Source organism: Dreissena polymorpha, chromosome 5 (assembly GCF_020536995.1).
Source record: "Dreissena polymorpha isolate Duluth1 chromosome 5, UMN_Dpol_1.0, whole genome shotgun sequence".
Taxonomy (NCBI): domain Eukaryota; kingdom Metazoa; phylum Mollusca; class Bivalvia; order Myida; family Dreissenidae; genus Dreissena; species Dreissena polymorpha.
Window position 1 is genome coordinate 19,298,536 of NC_068359.1, and position 16,810 is coordinate 19,315,345.

Below are 16,810 nucleotides of genomic sequence, written 5' to 3' on the forward strand. Positions count from 1 at the left end.
AAATGCTCTCGTAATTATGTTTATATCACGAAATTAAAGGGGTCGTAAAAAAACACTCATTTGAAGCCGAGCGAAATGCAATAAAAATGATAAAATCTATACAAAATCGAAAGCGCGGCGGCGCCAAAGATCGATGTAAGTTTACGCCCTTCCCACGCCTCCTCGCGAAGTTTTGAACAGTGAGCCAGCTTTGGAAATCAATTAAATTATGGACTATTTTTGTCGAAATGACATTCGTTAAAGAATGGGCTATATTCGTCAAAATGACATTCTTTGGAATATAAATATGCTACTGATGTGTAAAATCATAGAAAATACAATTATTATCCGTACTGACAAATGATAAAACAAGCATTGACCAGTAAGGGGAATACGAAAATTCACAAAATTTAATGCAAAGTTTAACTGTATTGTTATTGTTTCAGAGTGGAAAGCACCGATTTTCGGTAGCAATAGTCAAGGTTAGGGTATCCGAAAATCGTTTGTGCGTACAGAAAGCCAGACGGCATGCAGCAAGTGCTTTTTATCGATACATCTAGCTTTTAAACGCGTATCAATTCGATATTTGTGCATTTAAAAACAATCAATTTATTTTTCATCAAAAGTAGCTCAGGGCTTTATTTCTTGTTTCGGTATAACAAAGGCTGATGGGAACGGCTACAGGTGCGCGTGGGCCTCTCGAGTCATTTGTAAAATGAACACTTTGCAGCATAGCTTCCTGATGATAATATCGCCGAGGAATTTCATTCATACGTTTTAATCGATAGCTGATACTCGAAATTGAGGTGTAAAGGCTTTAAAAGGGGCTCAACGGGTCCCATCCCACGATGTCACCGGTTGTTTAAAAGGGGTCGGAAGTACTTAAAAGGTTTCTGACTAATCTATGGACGGATTTATACTCAGATATAACTGCGTGTAATATGTGAGACAAAGTAACAACGATGGTATTCAAACACAAATCCCTAATAGCATGATTATGGCCGAAAAAAGATAATCTAGCCCAATAATTATAAAAAAAATCTGTTTTTAAAAACTGCCTTAAAAGTGACTTGTTCGCTGCAATTCTGACCTAGTTTAACACGTTCGGACGCATTTAGTTGCGTACTTTTACAACTAAGCTGTTGTGGTATTAATATAGAAGAATTTGTAAATTCAACTTCATGCGAAATTGATAAAAAATTAAAATTACCAACTGGGCTAGCATCACATACCGACGGTAGACCTGTATAATTGATATGTCTGAGGAGATTAATACCGATTTCTAGTTTTATTTAATCAACGTTTTTGTGGTTTGAAACTTAACACTTATGTTTTTCAATTATAATTTCCCATTAAACGCTTTACGCTACAACCTCCGCACCAAAATCGGTCCAAATTGAGAAATGTACGGTGCACATGTACCCACATTGTTGTAACTAAAGCTTTTCTAACATATTTGTGAAGGTTGGAGGAATGCTGTTTTGGACACTCCTGTCGGTAGTCTGCGTTAGGTTTTTTGTCTGAAATAAAAAAAATCACATTCAAAATGTCATTATATTTGCCATACAGTAGAGGAATGTTTTCCAAAACTTAGTGTCGTTAACTTGATTTTCAAATCTAATGTGCCGATACACGTGCATAGACTGACATAAATTTACTTCTGTTGTACACCAAACATTTTCTCTACAATGTTAAACATTGATGATCGATTTTATATATGTAGGTAGTATATATAATGGACAACAACCTCGCTTACTCATAAATAAAGTACCCATCAGAAATATGCATACACCGGTAGTAAATATACATGTTGTTATCAATTGCATGTACTTAAATGTGTCCACAATCCACATGGACCATTGGCCTTCTGTAAATGTTGTATTAATGAAATCTTGAATCTTGATACAAAAATATATAACGATACCAATAACGTATATGCAGATTCTATGTGCCGCTAGTTGTCATTGTCATTGCGAATTGAAATGTACCGTAATTTCTAACATTTCGACATTGATACGCGATACATACATACATGTATGTAAATGGCTGTTTGGTAATAAAGGGGCACAAACCAAAGAAGTGTGCGATTCTCACGATTACGAACAATTATCGTCACCTTAAGTGTTGCGCTAATGTGAGGCTGTCCGGATTTTCAAAGGGTCGTCTTTGATGTCGAAGTGCCCCGAAACAATATTTAACAAACATGTCGATCAAACGACCTGTTGAAGAGGTGCCTTATGTAATGCTGTCACTTCTAATTACTAGCCGGGTATTAGCGGCAATCGGCCCATCGACAAAATCAACAGGTACGCGATTTCGAGTATCACCACTTCCCGAAATTACGTCACGTTGTTTGTTGACTCGTTGACGATGGTCTCTGATGCGTAAGGAAGCAAATAACGTTATCATTTTTATAAACAATAGGGCGCATTTAGGCGTCTTGCATGTGTGCTTTCGAATTAGTGAAGATGAAACTGTCGATTAAAATGCTAAATCTGAGTTGCCACCAATTTTTGTTTCAACATACATTGTAGTTATGACTTAGACGAAGACCTTGGTATGTGAACTACAAAGTTTTATACACTGAACATAAAGTGCTTTGTCAAAAACTATGAAGTATTGTGACAAATTTCGATTTTATTACGAAATACCAATCGAACGCTCCGTAGTTGGCTTCGATAATGGGTAGTAAAGTCGCAATAAAATTAGTTTGCAAAGTATTAATCAGACCTTAACTGTATTGACGGCAAAGCAAAATCCTATACATCATTTTAAACTAAAATCATTTTGAAACTGATGTTTTTCAATAAATTAACACTCTTTTGAACCAATATTTCGATTATGCACGCAATTATACTGCCGAAAACGGAAGGGGTCATGCATAGCGCCTATTTGCAGTCGTTAATCAATGACGCCACAATTGATACTTCGGAGGTGGGGATAATGAGCCGAGGTTTAAAAAAGCGACTGCGAAATCTCGAGTATGCTAAGGTTTTATATAGTTTTGTTAACAGTTTTGAGTTGTACTTTTAATAAAAATCGACCATTTGTGTGCGATTGAAAGAAAATTAATTGATCCTCCAATGTACAGCAACACACAATCATAACCCATTTGGAAACGGTAGGATCTTTATAAGTTGTGGATATAGGAGTTTAAAAGCCATTTCACGTTTTTGCTTTAGTGAAGGCAAATTTTACCCAATTAAATCGCTAATGACATCGAACGATTGCTTTCAAAATGTGCAATTGGTGCGAAAAAACGGACTCTTAAATAGCTGTATAATGACTTGATACGCAAAAGTAAATTGTGATATACATGTATATCTATGGAACATTTTTTGGTTCATCTAAATTGTGTTTTTTGAACTGTTAAAAAGTAAAAACTAATCAGAAACTCATTATCTTGAGTTCAGTAATTCAATCTTTAGGAATCGATTTCATTGTAATGAATATTTTATTTAGTGCACTGGCTTTTCTATATAAAGTGAAACTTTATGATAAAACTATTATTAATAAATGTGTTTTCATCTCTTTTAATCGATGGAATCTTAATGAAACCGCACCCGAAATCTGCTTTTCTATATTTATCAAACGCCATACCTTTTCGTGGTTCATTTATTAACCACCAGTATTTGAAATTGACACCAAAGATCAAAACACCATTTTTTCCAAATTTCTTATTTCCTATTGACAAGAAATTGGACACTACCGTTGGTCGCGTGTTCATTACACGATATAACATTTATAAACGAGGGGCGCGACCTGTACTAAAATTCATTCTATTAAAAAACAGAGGAAGAAAAGGGCGTCTTCGACGAAGCCCATGATTTGTGAAAATGTTGTGACTGTTTATTTAAAGAAAATTAATAGACGACATCAATGAAACGGTATCGTTGAAGAGGTTAATGTTACAGAAACCAATTAATAACACCCATCTTCAAAAACGTTTCACATTCTCTTACAAACTTTATCGAAGGAGTTTTCGCGATCTAAAAAATCTCCCAAATCTAATTTCAAGATAACGGCGGATTTTAAATACCGCCAATAATTCTTAATTGGAAATAAATTTGGAACTTTTGTTGATTATTTGGAAAAGAGAATTCAAGACGTCAATGCTCACTGCGAATATAATTAGATAACGAGATAACACAGGGATAATGAAGGGTGATAGAGCGGTGATTAATGAGATATTTCATCATAGCGGTCAGTTCAAAGAGACCACCGTCCTTCGGACAGGTGTATGAAAAATGGGACTGGAAAATGCAAATTCCGGCCTTTAAATGTCCCAGACAGGAGACCTTAGGAAGGCGAAAGTTCCCACACTTTCTGGACAGGCTCCTGTCGCCCTGTTGAGACATACACAATTATTTTCTGTCGCCGGTGTTCGGCGTTGGTCAAGACGACTGTGTACATTCAATACGTCAAAGTTGGTTGGTTGTGCAATAAATAAATGATGACAAGCGAGTCATATTATAATGATTACCACATCAACATATGACAATTTATTTAAATCATAAACACCATGTCAATAAATGTATATGCGCGATTGTGTTTATTAATTATTTTAAGTTGATGTTTTGTTTTTGTTTGTTAACATATATGATTTTACATTTAAAATTTGCAAAAGGAGCATCCCAAAAGACGGACCCTTATTCTTATTGATATTGATAATATGGCAGTCAACCCAGATAAAACTACTTGCATGACTATAGGATCACGCCAAAAACTTAAACATTCAGAAGATCTAAATTTGTTTGTAAATAACTCAAAAATAAAACATGTTGCAACCCAAAAACTTCTAGGTATCCATATTGATAAACATTTAAATTGGAAGGCCCATGTTGATATAACTTGTTCAAAACTTGTATCGAAATTATCACTATTCAGGCGAATACAATATTTTCTAACACCTGAGATGAAAATTATGTTCTATAATGCGTATGTAACACCAATTATTGATTATGGATGTGTCACATGGCAAAATGCAAATACTAGAGACATAAACAGAATATCAAAACTGCAAAGAAGGTTTTTAAGAGTAATATTACGTAATGACTTAAATATAAATTATTATGATTTATCACAAAAAATACAATGGCTTTCGTTTGAAAACAGATGTAAATATTTCACAGGTATAATTATTTACAAATCTCTTCATAATTTAACGCCCACATATATTGACGACTTGATAAAACTGGTGAAAAACAATAATTACAATTTAAGATCGATATCAAACAATGATTTGACGCATAAAACACCTCACTCAAACCTTTTAAAAAAGTCGTTTAGTTACTCTGGTATGGAAATATGGAACCACACACCGGTTAGTATTCGCCGATCTCTCACTCTCACCACTTTCAAACATAGGCTTAAGAAATATTTCCTCTTTGAGGCGCAAAATGAGTCTCACGCGTAGTAACATTTTTCTGTTTTCCTCTTATTCAAAAGTCAAATACTCCTCCATAAGTGTCGTAATGATTACTGCAGATTTAAAATCTGCAATCAAATATACATATTGCTTTTTCAAACTATTTATATAGCAAGGAGGTGCAGGCTATTCTTCATAACAGTTGGGTAATTTCATATCCTATTGTGAACAACACTGGTTATGAATATGGTTTTCTGTAATTATAATATTTGTGTACATCAGCCGCTTCTATCAATCGTTAACTATTTCAAGAATTATGTATTCCACGTTTTTAAACTCTGACTTTGTACAATAATGTACGCGGCTGTTTTGTTAACTTTTTGTTATTGATATTGGTCGTGTTAATTAAGATATGGTAATTGTATAAGTGTGTGTGTGTGTGTGTATAGGTGTGTGCGTGCGCGCGTGTGTGTGTGCGTGCGTGCGTTAGAGTGTGTGCATATGGGAAAATGTAATCAACAATACATTTATATTCTTAAATACTTTCTGTTTATAAATATTTGTTCCTTGAGACCATTTCATTATCGGAAGAGAAATTAATAGTATAAGAGAAGTCATATAATATACTTGCTTTTTATGACACTTCTATTACACTGTTACAGTACTCTAATGTCCGTCAAAGTCTGCATGTTTGCATTATACTGTAGAAATGCATTATACATACCATAGTTGTTTGAAGGCCTCATTGAAAATAAGATTGCCATTGTTAAACTGTCTGCATGACTTTGTATCAATGTGTTGTCTTAATGAGTTACCTTCGGTAAATAAAGAGATTATTATTATTATTATTATTATTATATAACAAAGATAAGATTCCGTATTTTTTAACTTGAATGAAAATTGCATTGTCATGTACTCGTCTCAATGATTGAATTATTATATATTTTTGTTTACTTTCATAAATGTCTGGAATGTCTAGCTATGCAAAATAGTGTGGTTTATTTTAATCATTTATGGTAAGGTGTTTTTCTTACTTAGTAATGGTGTTGTAATATGTAATTAATGTTTTACATTTATAATACAAATAGCTTTATTTGATATTTGTTGACATTTAGTTAATAAAACTTCATTGTCGCAATAAATCACATTATTGTATTGATATTTTAATACACGATCTTTTAAGATTATATGTATATATATTTTATATTTATATATTATACATATTATTTTTCTCGGCTTTTTAAAATAAATTGTAAGTCTTGTTAAACAAGCAAATTGCCATAATCACCGCCATCAGCTATCGATTACAAACGGCGTAAGGATTTATAATGCGCATGCGCAAATATGCACAGGTATGTCCCAGTAATTACCCCCAAGGGACACTTTCTGGCGACAGGAAAACAAACCGATGCATTCCATTGCACCGCCGTATCAAGAGGCTATTAATTAGAAAGCCACGGCATGCGAAATGTCCAATTCCTGTTCGGATAATGTCCGGCGTCGCCCGCACGTGCAATATCGTGCATTCTTCGACTGGTTAACGACTCGACCAAGCTTTCTTTGACGCCTTCACGCGCCTTTATATCGAACCAGTCTAGGTTTAGAGACTTCTTTGTCGCGTGTTATAAACATACAAAACGCTTGATTTACGGAAACAAGTATGAGTTTTATGATTAAATGCTAGCATAACCGTCCGTACAAAAACACTATGTTTATTCTTGCAATATTTCTGTAACGAAGAAATGACGTGTTATAAAAACATGAATAAGAGAGATGTGTGCTAAAATGCGGAATGTTTTAGCGAACGTTCGGATTTAAATTATGGGTTGGTGCGAGTTGCACTAATATTAAGCGTTCAAAACCTCGCGAAGGCATGTCATTTGTATAGTGAATATTAATATGACGGTTATAATACTCTCCGCTGAATCGACAAGTGGATGTTAATTAATAGGCACCTCGGTGTAAAATTTGTTTTAAATCGAAATTAAAAAGCGATTGATACAATGACCCTACTTCAAGCGCCGTGCACAGGTGTATGTTTTAAGGTTTCAAAAGCTCTTGATAGACGTTTAAATCCTGCCGATAATATCTTTAGATTGGTTATAAAAAAATATAAAATGCATTTTTTTGTTAAGCCTTAAACACCCATCTTACAAGAGGTTATCTGTTCTGTAAATACTGACTCATTTCCACGGTGGTAACTACTAAGCAAATATTATAATGGCCGTTTAAAATTGTAAATTGATGCGTTGAAGATGGTATGTAAATAAGAATAAATATGTACACGCAATAAGCATTACTTTGTAAACGCGTTATTTATTTGAATAAGTTAATTATCAATTTCTGATATTCTGTTGCATAAAATCACCTCAAAAGCGTTCATTCAAACATATGCAGCATATCAATAAAACCTGTCAATAGAAAATCAAATATTATTTAGAGCATCATCTTATTTTAATAATTTGTCCTATCGGAATTAATTGCAAAATATCAAAGATGTACACCTCGTTTGGATCGTTGTCGTGTTTTACGGTTGTTGTTTAGTGTTGTTGTTGTTGTTCTTTGTTTATGTCGGTTGATGCTAACCGTCTCAACCAGCGCAATGCCGGGATTTGAAATTCGAGAACTACTGTTGTTGTCTTTATTACTTTTATAACTTTTATAACTTATTACATTTCAGACGACAATTAATGTATCAACAATCAATAACCCGAAAAAAACGAACTGAATACTCACAATGGGCTTTTCCGATCCGTTCGAGATTAATTGAGTCGACATATTAGACATTGACAAAGAATTTGAGCTCGACGCACTGTTTTTTTTAAAGAATCATTTCCCAATAATTTATATAAGTTATTTGCGGACACACGAAGGCACATCTCTGTACACACACGTCCATTAAATTACAGATAGATCTGCTATATTTCCGGACTGATGACTTCACGAACACTTATCTTTGCATTTGACTTATCAATGCTGAAATTTCATGCAAACAATGGAATACATAAAAATAATAGCATCGCTTTGGGTAAACTTGAGTTAATGCAAGTGCGTTAAGTGTCCGCACAGGCTAATCAGGAACGACACTTTAAGAACATGCATCGGCCCCGCTGTATCAAAGTGAGTCTAATAATAATAATACGCAATACGTTTCGTGTTGATAATATTTGTTGAGTGTATGCAAGATCATGTACGAAACCGTGTTAGATAGAAAATTAATTATACACTCACAATCGTCACCTTGTTGCGTGAGATACACTTGGGCCGTGCTCTGTGGAAATGGGTTTAATGCATGTGCAGCCCGCACAGGATAATCAGGGACGACACTTTCCGCCTAAACTGGATTTGTGCTAAGAAGAGACTTTCTGTAAACAGAAAACTCTCATAAAAGCGGAATGAGTCGCCACTGATTAGCCTAATCTGGGACGACACATCTCTCACATGCAATAAACCAGCTTTTCACATAGCACGACTCAATTCATTGTCATTTTCTTCTCGAGCGACCGTGCATGTTCGTGCTGTGCAGTATTTGCGCAACTTTCGGTGGGGTCCAACTTAAGTATCATTTATACGGGATTTATGAAAATAAAGCGATCCTGGTGGTATAAGCCTCTGCATTGACATCATGATAGGTGCAACATTAGCCGTTGCGACCGAAGAAAAGCGAAAACAATCACGTCATTGATAAGAAATATGAACTTGTATCGCCGTATACGGTTTGTCTTAATGCCACTCTTTTCCTTTTTTTGCGTTTTTCTTGCTTCTTAATTTCTGTCTAGACACCGTCCTATGCATGCAAATGGCACCCTTAACACTGTTGTTAAGTCACACGAGAGAAAACGTGACGGTTAATTTAATAAGTTTAGACACTTAGGCCTAGCATCACGAACGTCCTCAATTTTGTAGCTCCTCTCAGAATAGGTGATTTGATTTCCACTTAACTAAGCACTGCAAAGCACGGTCAGCTCGTGAAAATCTCAAAATCTCAGCCATATGAACAGTATTACCGGTGTATATTCATCCTTAAACTCATAGTTTAGTCAGAATCAAAGCTAAGAGAAAACGTATATGAACACCAAATTGGTTAAGATGGCCAACCTCATCCTTAAAATTGATAAACACATCTAAATTGAGTCCGAATAATGACTTAAGTATGTTCGTGATGCTAGGCTCCGGTTTATGACGACAATTAACTCATAAATAACGGTTGTTTATCTTAACAGGTTATCAGAGAAACCTTACATATATCTATGAGTCGAGCTTTGTGAAAAGGGGGTTTAATGCATGTGCGTAAAGTGTCGTCCCAGATTAACCTGTGCAGGCTGGATTTTTGCTAAGAAGAGACTCTCTTAAAACGAAAAATGTCATAACAGCGGAAAGTGTCGTCCCTGATTAGCCTGTGCGGACTGCACAGGCTAATCTGGGACGACACTTTACGCACATGCATTAAACTCCTTTTTTTCAGAGCACGACTCAAATGTAAATATGATTTGCGATCAATCATATATTAGAAGTGTTTAAAGTGATTTAAGTCTACTACTCTGGTATACATTAATCTACATAATATATATACCGTTTTATAAAACTTTGTCAAAAACGTTAAGGCGCCTCCCCTGCATTACATTTAACGTGATCATAGTTATTTAGTCTTATTTTCGTCTGAATGTCGCAGATTCAGGCCCGATTTGTTTATTCTAGTAGTATTAAAATGCTTCTTAAGCTGTGGTTCTGAAAAATATAATGTCGGTACTCCTTCTTAATAGTAATCAATTATCAAGTAAAAAATGTATATATACTATGAAACGTTCGATGACTAAAGAGGAGAAAATAATTTATGTTTTCACTGTTTCAGATAATCCTGGCGTTTTAACAAACTTAACAGTCAAGTGATATTAACCCATTTATGCCTAGTGGACTCTCCCATCCTTCTAAATTGGATCAATCTATTTCCAAAATAAGGGATTTCTAGTATATTTATTTCTATATTTAGAAAATTTCTTACAGAAATTCCTTTAAGCAAACAGCGCAGACCCTGATGAGACGCCGCATCATGAGGCGTCTCATCTGGGTCTACGCTGTTTGCCAAGGCTTTTTTTCTAGACGCTATACATAAATGGATTAATAAAAGAAGCATTTGGTTTGAAAAAATAAACTTTGAGACTTAATTGAACTTCTTATCCTCGAACACTTAAATAGTACTTGTAAATTTCAAGCATAAACAACACTCCTATTTGTATTCGGCGACAAGTATGCAAGTTTGTATTGAGAAGGCCAACGCCCAATTAACTTTCATGTTTACGGAATTATAATGCTTCTATCCATTAATTCCGCGGTCACGTAAAACCATACGTTTCCTTAGCGGTCTCCACACCTATTTTGAAAATCACCGAGACATGAAAAGACCACTTATTAATTTCATAAAAATGGGACCGCGACGCGCGAACGCTTTGATCGGCTTCATAACTTCTTCAAAGGTCGCCAAACGCCTCAAATTGCCAGTAGACGCAATTAATAATGGCTACTTTGTATAGTTGTACAATTTTAGAGAGTTGAAAACATCCGCCAGGCGATTTTCCCACACTTCTGACAGGATGTTGAATAGTTAACTTGACAAGGGGCGATTCAGATCGGGTTTCCGCTATCACTGTCTATGCCTGCCCTTTTGTCCTTGGATGGATTGGATTGCGTCGCATTTAAATTATTAAAGGGGGCGCATTTTTGCATTTTTTTCCTACATAACCCCGCAACGCTTTAAACTTAAAGGGACATTGTCAATATGCTAACGAAAACATACATGTACTTGCTATATGCACAAGAGCTTCACATCGCTATGGTTGTCATGTACACAACATCGAGCATATGTTGAACTGGATTTGAAAATTAATCGCTCCATTTTTGTTTGTAAGCAATGGTAGATAACAATATAGTTATTTCAAAAGAACGAATTCGGTAATTACCCGACTTTGGTAAGAGGCTATTTTATGAACTAAATAATTCCAACCAAATCCACGCGAACATACATTGGCATCGGTCATAAATATAACAAATTATATAAGGATACGCATATAAGGATACGCATATAAGGATACGCGGAGGTTATAAGAGCATAAACCATCCGTAATGGCCTACAAATAAAAATTTGTGGAAGCTCAAAAAAATTCCTGAGACCAACATTTTAACTTTGCAGGCTAAATATCATTGAAACTCAAATGCAGACATTGATAATGTATCTTTTTTCAAATGCGTCAATTTTATATAATATGAGTCGCATTCTGAGAAAACCGGGCATAATGCTTGTGCGTAAAGTGTCATCCCAGATTAGCCTGTGCAGATTAATCAGGGACGACACTTTCCGCCTAAACTTGATTTTTGCTATGAAGAGACTTCATTTAAACGAACAAGAGGGCCATGATGGCCATGAATCGCTCACCTGACTAACCAAATACAATCCCAACCCAGATTTCATCAAGATAAACATTCTGACCAAATTTCATAAAGATTAGATGAAATCTGTGACCTCTATTGTCTACACAAGTTTTTTTATTATTTGACCTAGTGACCTAGTTTTTGACCCCAGGTGACCCAAATACAATCCCAACCCGGATTTCATCAAGATAAACATTCTGATCAAATTTTATAAAGATTGGATGAAAACTGTGACCTCTATTGTCTACACAAGGTTTTTCTATTATATTACCTAGTGACCTAGTTTTTGACCCCAGATGACTCAAATACAATCCCAACCCAGATTTCATCAAGATAAACATTCTGACCAAATTTCATAAAGATTGGATGAAAACTGTGACAAGGTTTTTCTATTATTTGACCTAGTGACCTAGTTTTTGACATAGCGACCTAGTTTTTGACCTAGTGACCTAGTTTTTGACCCCAGATCACCCAAATACGATCCCAACCCAGATTTCATCATGATAAACATTCTGACCAAATGTCATAAAGATTGGATGAAAACTGTGACCTCTACTGTCTACACAAACAAATTGTTGACGGTTTTTCTATTATTTGACCTAGTGACCTAGTTTTTGACTTCAGGTGACCCAAATACAATCCCAACCCAGATTTCATCAAGATAAACATTCTGACCAAATTTCATAAAGATTGGATGAAAACTGCGACCTCTATTGTCTACACAATGTTTTTCTATTATTTGACCTAGTTTTTGACCTAGTGACCTATTTTTTGACCCCAGATGACCCAAATACAATCCCAACCCAGATTTTATGAAGATAAACATTATGACCAAATTTCATAAAGATTGGATGAAAACTATGACCTCTACTGTCTACACAAGGTTTTTCTATTATTTGACCTAGTTTTTGACCTAGTGACCTAGTTTTTGACCCCAGATGACCCAAATACAATCCCGACCCAGATTTTATGAAGATAAACATTCTGCCCAAATTTCATAAAGATTGGATGAAAACTATGACCTCTACTGTCTACACAAGGTTTTTCTATTATTTGACCTAGTTTTTGACCTAGTGCCCTAGTTTTTGACCCCAGATGACCCAAATACAATCCCAACCCAGATTTTATCATGATAAACATTCTGACCAAATTTCAGATTGGATAAAAACTGTGACCTCTACTGTCTACACAAGGTTTTTCTATTATTTGACCTAGTTTTTGACCTAGTGACCTAGTTTTTGACCCCAGATGACCCAAATACAATCCCAACGCAGATTTCATCAAGATAAACAATCTGACTAAATTTCATAAAGATTAGATGAAAACCTCGACCTCTATTGTCTACACAAGGGTTTTCTAATATTTGACCTATTATGTGACCTAGTTTTTGACCTAGTGATCTAGTTTTTGACCCCACATGACCCAAATACGATCCCAACCCAGATTTCATAAAGATGAACATTCTGACCAAATTTCATAAAGATTGGATGAAAACTGTGACCTCTACTCTATTTGTGACACAAACAAATTGTTGACGGACGCACGCACACACGCACGCACACACGCCGGACATCACACAGTCACATAAGCTCACCATGTCACTTTGTGACAGGTGAGCTAAAAATGTCATAAAAGCGGAAAGTGTCGTCCCTGATTAGCCTGTGCGGACTGCACAGGCTAATCTGGGACGACACTTTTCGCACATGGATTATGCCCAGTTTTCTCAGAACGCGAATCATATGTTTCACCGCGTCTGGGAGGCGGAGACCAAGGTGCAATCGAAGCTCTTCCGCCGCCTGGAGGACCTATAGCGCAGCGGCTACCTTTGCACAGAATGCCGGCGTATCCATCTACGAGAAGAAGGTGATATATTTCCCTATATTGTTGCGCTTGAATTAAAAACATACATGTATTATAATGTGATCTAGATCTACCAAGAAATTAAATAAAAACAGTTAAACAACTTGAGGTCATTTTCTTATATGATTCCCTTTTATCACCAACAATATTTGATCGTTGTTTAAAACTTAAAAATAAAAAAAAACACCAAAATGTACATCCATTTTTCATTGAGATTGGTTTGATGAGCCTACAATTTTTGTCCGTCAATGCAGTCTATTATTATATTGCTCCTATCAAAATGGCAATCCTAAATCTCTAATTGATCATGCTTTTAGAAGACATTTCATAGCAAGGAATCGAGAGTATCCTCGATTAGCTATATTTTATCAAACACATAAATGTGAGCCGTCCATATTTACCAACCATATGAATTCTGTGTCAACTCGACTGTTTAAATATGTAGATTGTCATTATACATACGCCTTGTGACTAACGATGTCCTTTTCCGTTTTGAGGATCAATGATATCATATATTAGAACGACTGCTGTCACACGCTTTCTATCTTACACCTGCGTTCAAATTCCTTTCGTTTAAATCATCAAACGCCTTGTAATCCAATCGGTTTAAATGTGGGCATGTCGGTGACCGCCATTATGTCTTGATGACGATTCTGATTGGTCGAGCCGGCTAGGCGAAAGATTATGCGTTTGTCAATCTCGCCAAAGTGACTGCAAACACGTGGCGTATATGGCAGAAAAATGTATGGGAAAACTCCGCCCATCTTGCGCATTTGGAAGGTAAAAATAAATGCCTAGATTACTTTGTAAACATTTACAAAGATAAAATTGAGAGCTGACAATAGCGGAGTGTACTAGCCAATTCACTGGTTATCTCTTCATCGAAATAGGTTTTGAAATACCGCAATGTGGGCGCTACAAGGCTTTAAGTGAGGGATTTGATTTACTTAGTTGCGACATTTTAACGGATCGATTAAAACATATGCGACAGTCGCGTGGGAAAATACCTCAAGTGGCAAAGAGAAATGATTTGCAGTTTAGCCGCTATACACCTGTACACTGGCAATTGTTGAGCGGTAAAAGGGACTTACATAAAGAGCTTTAATCGAAATAGAGGTGTTAGTTGTGTCAAAACAATCTTGATCTTTGATCATGATTTATCGAGGCAGTTCCATGTTGTATTAATATTTTAAAATCCTGCTTGATCCTTGTGCATGACTCACAGCGTAAGTGTCATGGCGCAATAAGTTTGCTTTAAAACAAACAAGTTGAGATTTCACATCCCCCTTGCATTTCAAATTGAATCGTTTTTTGGCTTTCCCGTTTTTCTTTAATTACTGCCTTTATTAGAATTTCCGGTTTCATTTTCGGCAGTTATGTCAAGTAATGCAAGCAAAAGAACCAACACACATATATTTGCATTATATTATATAAATCACCACTGTGTTAATAATCAGCATACAAAAGAAAGTAGTCATGAACTCAGGTAGTCTATTGGCTTAAATATTTTCAAGTAAGCTCGATTGCATCGAAAGAATAAGGCTTATTGAAACAACCTCCGTCTCTGGGTGGAACCAGTACTCAGGTCTCGAGTCCGTCTCTGGGTGGAACCAGTACTCAGGTCTCGAGTCCGTCTCTGGGTGGAAGCAGTACTCAGGTCTCGAGTCCGTCTCTGGGTGGAAGCAGTACTCAGGTCTCGAGTCCGTCTCTGGGTGGAAGCAGTACTCAGGTCTCGAGTCCGTCTCTGGGTGGAAGCAGTACTCAGGTCTCGAGTCCGTCTCTGGGTGGAAGCAGTACTCAGGTCTCGAGTCCGTCTCTGGGTGGAAGCAGTACTCAGGTCTCGAGTCCGTCTCTGGGTGGAAGCAGTACTCAGGTCTCGAGTCCGTCTCTGGGTGGAAGCAGTACTCAGGTCTCGAGTCCGTCTCTGGGTGGAAGCAGTACTCAGGTCTCGAGTCCGTCTCTGGGTGGAAGCAGTACTCAGGTCTCGAGTCCGTCTCTGGGTGGAACCAGTACTCAGGTGTCGAGTCCGTCTCTGGGTGGAACCAGTACTCAGGTCTCGAGTCCGTCTCTGGGTGGAAGCAGTACTCAGGTGTCGAGTCCGTCTCTGGGTGGAAGCAGTACTCAGGTGTCGAGTCCGTCTCTGGGTGGAAGCAGTACTCAGGTCTCGAGTCCGTCTCTGGGTGGAAGCAGTACTCAGGTCTCGAGTCCGTCTCTGGGTGGAAGCAGTACTCAGGTCTCGAGTCCGTCTCTGGGTGGAAGCAGTACTCAGGTGTCGAGTCCGTCTCTGGGTGGAAGCAGTACTCAGGTGTCGAGTCCGTCTCTGGGTGGAAGCAGTACTCAGGTCTCGAGTCCGTCTCTGGGTGGAAGCAGTACTCAGGTCTCGAGTCCGTCTCTGGGTGGAAGCAGTACTCAGGTCTCGAGTCCGTCTCTGGGTGGAAGCAGTACTCAGGTGTCGAGTCCGTCTCTGGGTGGAAGCAGTACTCAGGTCTCGAGTCCGTCTCTGGGTGGAAGCAGTACTCAGGTCTCGAGTCCGTCTCTGGGTGGAACCAGTACTCAGGTCTCGAGTCCGTCTCTGGGTGGAAGCAGTACTCAGGTCTCGAGTCCGTCTCTGGGTGGAAGCAGTACTCAGGTCTCGAGTCCGTCTCTGGGTGGAAGCAGTACTCAGGTGTCGAGTCCGTCTCTGGGTGGAAGCAGTACTCAGGTCTCGAGTCCGTCTCTGGGTGGAAGCAGTACTCAGGTGTCGAGTCCGTCTCTGGGTGGAACCAGTACTCAGGTCTCGAGTCCGTCTCTGGGTGGAAGCAGTACTCAGGTCTCGAGTCCGTCTCTGGGTGGAAGCAGTACTCAGGTCTCGAGTCCGTCTCTGGGTGGAAGCAGTACTCAGGTCTCGAGTCCGTCTCTGGGTGGAAGCAGTACTCAGGTCTCGAGTCCGTCTCTGGGTGGAAGCAGTACTCAGGTCTCGAGTCCGTCTCTGGGTGGAAGCAGTACTCAGGTCTCGAGTCCGTCTCTGGGTGGAAGCAGTACTCAGGTCTCGAGTCCGTCTCTGGGTGGAAGCAGTACTCAGGTCTCGAGTCCGTCTCTGGGTGGAAGCAGTACTCAGGTCTCGAGTCCGTCTCTGGGTGGAAGCAGTACTCAGGTCTCGAGTCCGTCTCTGGGTGGAAGCAGTACTCAGGTGTTTAA

General features: G+C 37.8%; 1 protein-coding gene and 1 long non-coding RNA gene across 2 annotated transcripts; one reads left to right on the top strand and one right to left on the bottom strand.

Annotated features, from left to right (window-relative positions):
* Nucleotides 1–1,260: 1,260 nt before the first annotated feature.
* On the bottom strand, nt 1,261–14,232 carry LOC127831680 (uncharacterized). The gene is made up of 3 exons (XR_008026455.1): nt 14,096–14,232; nt 13,522–13,623; nt 1,261–1,499 (listed from the first exon to the last, which is right to left on the bottom strand). It is a non-coding gene; the product is annotated as an uncharacterized LOC127831680 (long non-coding RNA).
* A 307-nt stretch (nt 14,233–14,539) lies between these two features.
* Nucleotides 14,540–16,810, top strand: LOC127831087 (uncharacterized). The gene is made up of 2 exons (XM_052356075.1): nt 14,540–14,562; nt 15,169–16,810. Exons 1-2 carry the CDS (start codon nt 14,540–14,542, stop codon nt 16,808–16,810), a joined length of 1,665 nt encoding a protein of 554 aa, XP_052212035.1.